Raw genomic sequence first — 3,933 nt, 5'->3', positions numbered from 1 at the left:
CTTGCTGCTCCCCACAGCATCTGCCCCCAATGCAGCTGTCTCACTCTGCCTAATGGTAGGGCCGGCCAGTAGGATGGATGCATTCGGAATCACAAATTGTTCCATTTTGAATTGTTCTTGGCATTGTTTCATTTGAAACAGGGCACAATGCCTGTTCTCATTTGTGCCTTTCCTCACTCTAGACATGTACCAGTAACCCTGGGAAAAGGCACCGCAGTGTGATGATAACCCAACAAAAAAAGCAGTTTGTTAATAATAACAACAATGTTATTATTTACATGCCACCCATCTGACTGCGTTGCCCCAACCACTCTGGGCAGCTTCCAGCAAAATATAAAAACACAATAAAACATCAAACATTGAAACTTCCCCTAACCGGGCTGCCTTCAGATGTCTTCTAAAAGTTGTATAGTTCTTTATCTCCTTGACATCTGATGGGAAGGTGTTCCACAGGGAGGCCGCCACTGCCAAGAAAGCCCACTGCTTGGTTCCCTGTAACTTTGCTTCTCGCAGTGAGGGAACCAGCAGAAGACCCTCGGAGCTGGGCCTCAGTGTCTGGGCTGAATGATGGATGTGGAGAAGCTCCTTCAGGTATACAAGGCCGAGGCTGTTTAGGGCTTTGAAGGTCCGCACCAACACTTTGAATTGTGCTTGGAAACTGACTGAGAGCCAATGTAGATCCCTTAAGACTGGTATTATATGGTCCCGGCAGCCGCTCCCAGGCTGGATCTAGACACATCAAAGAAGCGTTTCAGTTAAACACATTGTAAATTTTGCATGAGAAATCAGGTTGGCAAAAACGGAACTCCACAGCGCCACCTGGTGTCACAGTGTAATAATGCATGTACAACGCATATAAAGCGCTTTCTTTGTGTCAGTGTAGCTGAGTCACCGGTCACCAGTCTGGCAGCCACATTCTGGATTAGTTGTAGTTTCTGAGCCACCTTCAAAGATAGCCCCACGTAGAATGCAATTATACGTTCAATCACATTGCTGTCTTTTTTTGCTGTGCTTTCTCAATGTACACTTCTAATAAATAGTGTGGAGCAGGGAGCTTCAAGTGAATTGAAGGATTTTAAATTCAGGAGGAGTAGCATGAAGGCAAAGAAAGCCCATGGGGAGGGGTTGCTGCAATGCATTTTTGTTTGCTTCAGAACAAACCTACATACACCTTACATCCGAAGATCTCAGGGCAGGCTAAAGTGGTTAAAATAACAATACAGTTAGGGAAGAACAGACCACCTATTTCCTATCCTTTTCTGTTTTTCATGTGGTCTGTTTTTGCAGATTATTTTTTAAAAAAACTGTAACCCCCACCATCCCTGGGAAAACATGGGGCAATGCTGTCCGGAGCTGATGGGAGTTACAGTCCAACAACATCTGGAGAGCCCCGTTTCCAGGTCTGAAGGCTAATTGGCATCTTTATGCAGAATGAGGAGGAGACACTTTGCCTCAGGCAGCAAAATGACTGGGGCCAGCCCTGCTTGGAAATCAAACTAGGTTATTCAGATCCCCCATCTTCTGTTTCGGCAAACACTACCCTATGCCCATCTTTCATATTATCTTATGGCGTGCAGTAAGAGGAAAGTATCTGTTTCTCCAGACGACGAGATCTTTAAGCCTTTTAATAACTTTACCAGAAGCGGAGGCCAGTGTCAGTCTTTTGTAGTGCATTTAACTTAAGAATAGCAAAACCAGACAAGGTTTCCTGTAAAAAATATATGTAAGTAGTAAAAAGCATGACAAGGACTGTCTCCAAGATAAGCAGTCTTATGGCCCTCATGATGCCTCCGAGAAGCCACCTATTTATGGCTACACCTCTGAATGATTCATGAATTAAAGCTATCTTAAAGGGAACAAGGACAATTACAAGGAGAGGACTCAACCTAGAAACCCATGGGAAGCAAGGCCAGATACAAATGATTTCACAGTTCTGCTTGTGGATTCCTTTCCCTCACAGAATGACACACATTTTAATGGGCAGCTTTAAAGGCCTTCCATGCAGGCTGGGTGTGGGGAGGGAAAGGGCTTTTCCAAGACAAGCTCTTCTTACAGGTAAGCCCAGACTACAAAGCTGCCGGCTAAAAATAATGCGTGGAGAAAGAAGTCATGTGGAACAAGTCACAGCATGACAGAAGCATTAATGGAAAGAAAAAGCCCAGTGTCCCGTCCCCCCCTTCTCACAAAAAAAAGAGATGCTTGAAGTTCAGTGCCAAAGTTGGGAAAAAAAGCAGAGATGTATTGATACACCATTTGAGCACTTTTGACGTAAAGTCTCTTTTTGTGTTGTGCCTCCCTTTGCCATTCTCTCCCACACTCTGTCCTCCAATCTCTGTCCAGTGTGCGACAATTATTATTATTATTTTTAAAAAAAGAGGGAAAAGAGGCAAATTCCATGCTAGAGTTCACTAGGTGTAGGAATGACGTTCAGAGGGCTGAGGCACACATTGCCTGACCTGGACAGGCCACAGCCTGTCCAGTGCATCATACTCTTGTCTCTGACCTTTGCCTCCTTGCAGAGCTATGGCTCACTTCCCACTTGGTAGGAACATGACGTGGTGGAGCAGGACTCGCAAATATCAGAGGGAACATATGTGTCAGCTCATGATATAAAAGTGCTAAAGGTCAGACTGTTCCTAAACATATGCATAAAAGGTAAAGGGACCCCTCTGACCATTAGGTCCAGTCATGACCGACTCTGGGGTTGCGCGCTCATCTCGTATTATTGGCCGAGAGAGCCGGAGTACAGCTTCCAGGTCATGTGGCCAGCATGACAAAGCCGCTTCTGGCAAACCAGAGCAGCACGTGGAAACGCCGTTTACCTTCCCGCTGTAGCGGTTCCTATTTATCTACTTGCCTTTTGACGTGCTTTCGAACTGCTAGGTTGGCAGGAGCTGGGACCAAGCAACAGGAGCTCACCCCATCACAGGGATTCGAACCGCCGACCTTCTGATCAGCAAGCCTTAGGCTCAGTGGTTTAACCACAGCACCACCTGGGTCCCAAAAAACATATGCATATTCTTGCTAATAAAAAGAGCCTCTGCCGAGCTAGCAATCAGCTTGCTTATGCACAGCTCACCTGCATCATCAACACCTCTCCCGTCTCCTTCACTTCATCTAGGAAAGGAACTGAAAATAAAACTGCTGGTGTCATAATGTCATTATATGCTCTCTCCCTGCGGCCTGCAGTGGTAACAAGATGGCCAAACGAACCAAGAAGGTTGGGATTGTGGGTAAATATGGTACCCGATACGGAGCTTCCCTGAGGAAAATGGTGAAGAAGATTGAAATTAGCCAGCATGCTAAATATACCGGTACTTGCTCCTTCTGTGGCAAGACCAAAATGAAGAGGAAAGCTGTGGGTATCTGGCACTGTGGCTCTTGTATGAAAACAGTAGCTGGTGGCGCTTGGACATACAACACCACTTCAGCGGTGACGGTGAAATCTGCCATCAGAAGACTGAAGGAGTTAAAAGAACAGTAGAAGCATATTTTTGTTCCACTGTTACTCTTCCTCTGCAGTTCATGTCTTTATTGTCAATTAAAGGCGGCTGTGAACATTGAACCCTGTTGGGTGTTTTGTGCCAGAACAGTCCCATCAGGCAGCGTACCTTTTTGATCTTGCATTTTCCCTTTCTGCACATAATCTCAGTTGGTTTATGTAAGAGTAGCAATAATGTGCTATACATGTGGATTCCAAATCAGGTCAAGTTAAAATAGAATGTAGACATATTTGCCAAACAGTAACAGCCCAATAAAAGTATAATGAAAAAATTAAAGCATGCAAAATGAAAAATAAAATAAAATAATGTCATTATACAAATATGTGGTGTGACCGCGTTTGGAATAGTGTGTGAACCCAACAAAGCTGGATGCTGGGAGATTCAGTACAGATAAAAGTAAGTATTTTTCACACAGAATGTATAATAATAA

The 3,933-nt window shown here is 44.6% G+C and overlaps 1 protein-coding gene across 1 annotated transcript; it reads left to right on the top strand.

Moving 5' to 3' along the window:
* The first annotated feature begins 3,172 nt into the window (after nucleotides 1–3,172).
* Nucleotides 3,173–3,565, top strand: LOC118090326 (large ribosomal subunit protein eL43-like). Its single transcript, XM_035125939.2, has one exon. The coding sequence runs from the start codon at nucleotides 3,200–3,202 to the stop codon at nucleotides 3,482–3,484; it is 285 nt and encodes a 94-aa protein (XP_034981830.1). The 5' UTR covers nucleotides 3,173–3,199; the 3' UTR covers nucleotides 3,485–3,565.
* Nucleotides 3,566–3,933: the final 368 nt, after the last annotated feature.

This window comes from Zootoca vivipara, chromosome 8, assembly GCF_963506605.1.
Source record: "Zootoca vivipara chromosome 8, rZooViv1.1, whole genome shotgun sequence".
Taxonomy (NCBI): domain Eukaryota; kingdom Metazoa; phylum Chordata; class Lepidosauria; order Squamata; family Lacertidae; genus Zootoca; species Zootoca vivipara.
Note: the sequence above shows the minus strand (reverse complement) of the source record. Positions and strands in the feature narration are given on the sequence as shown.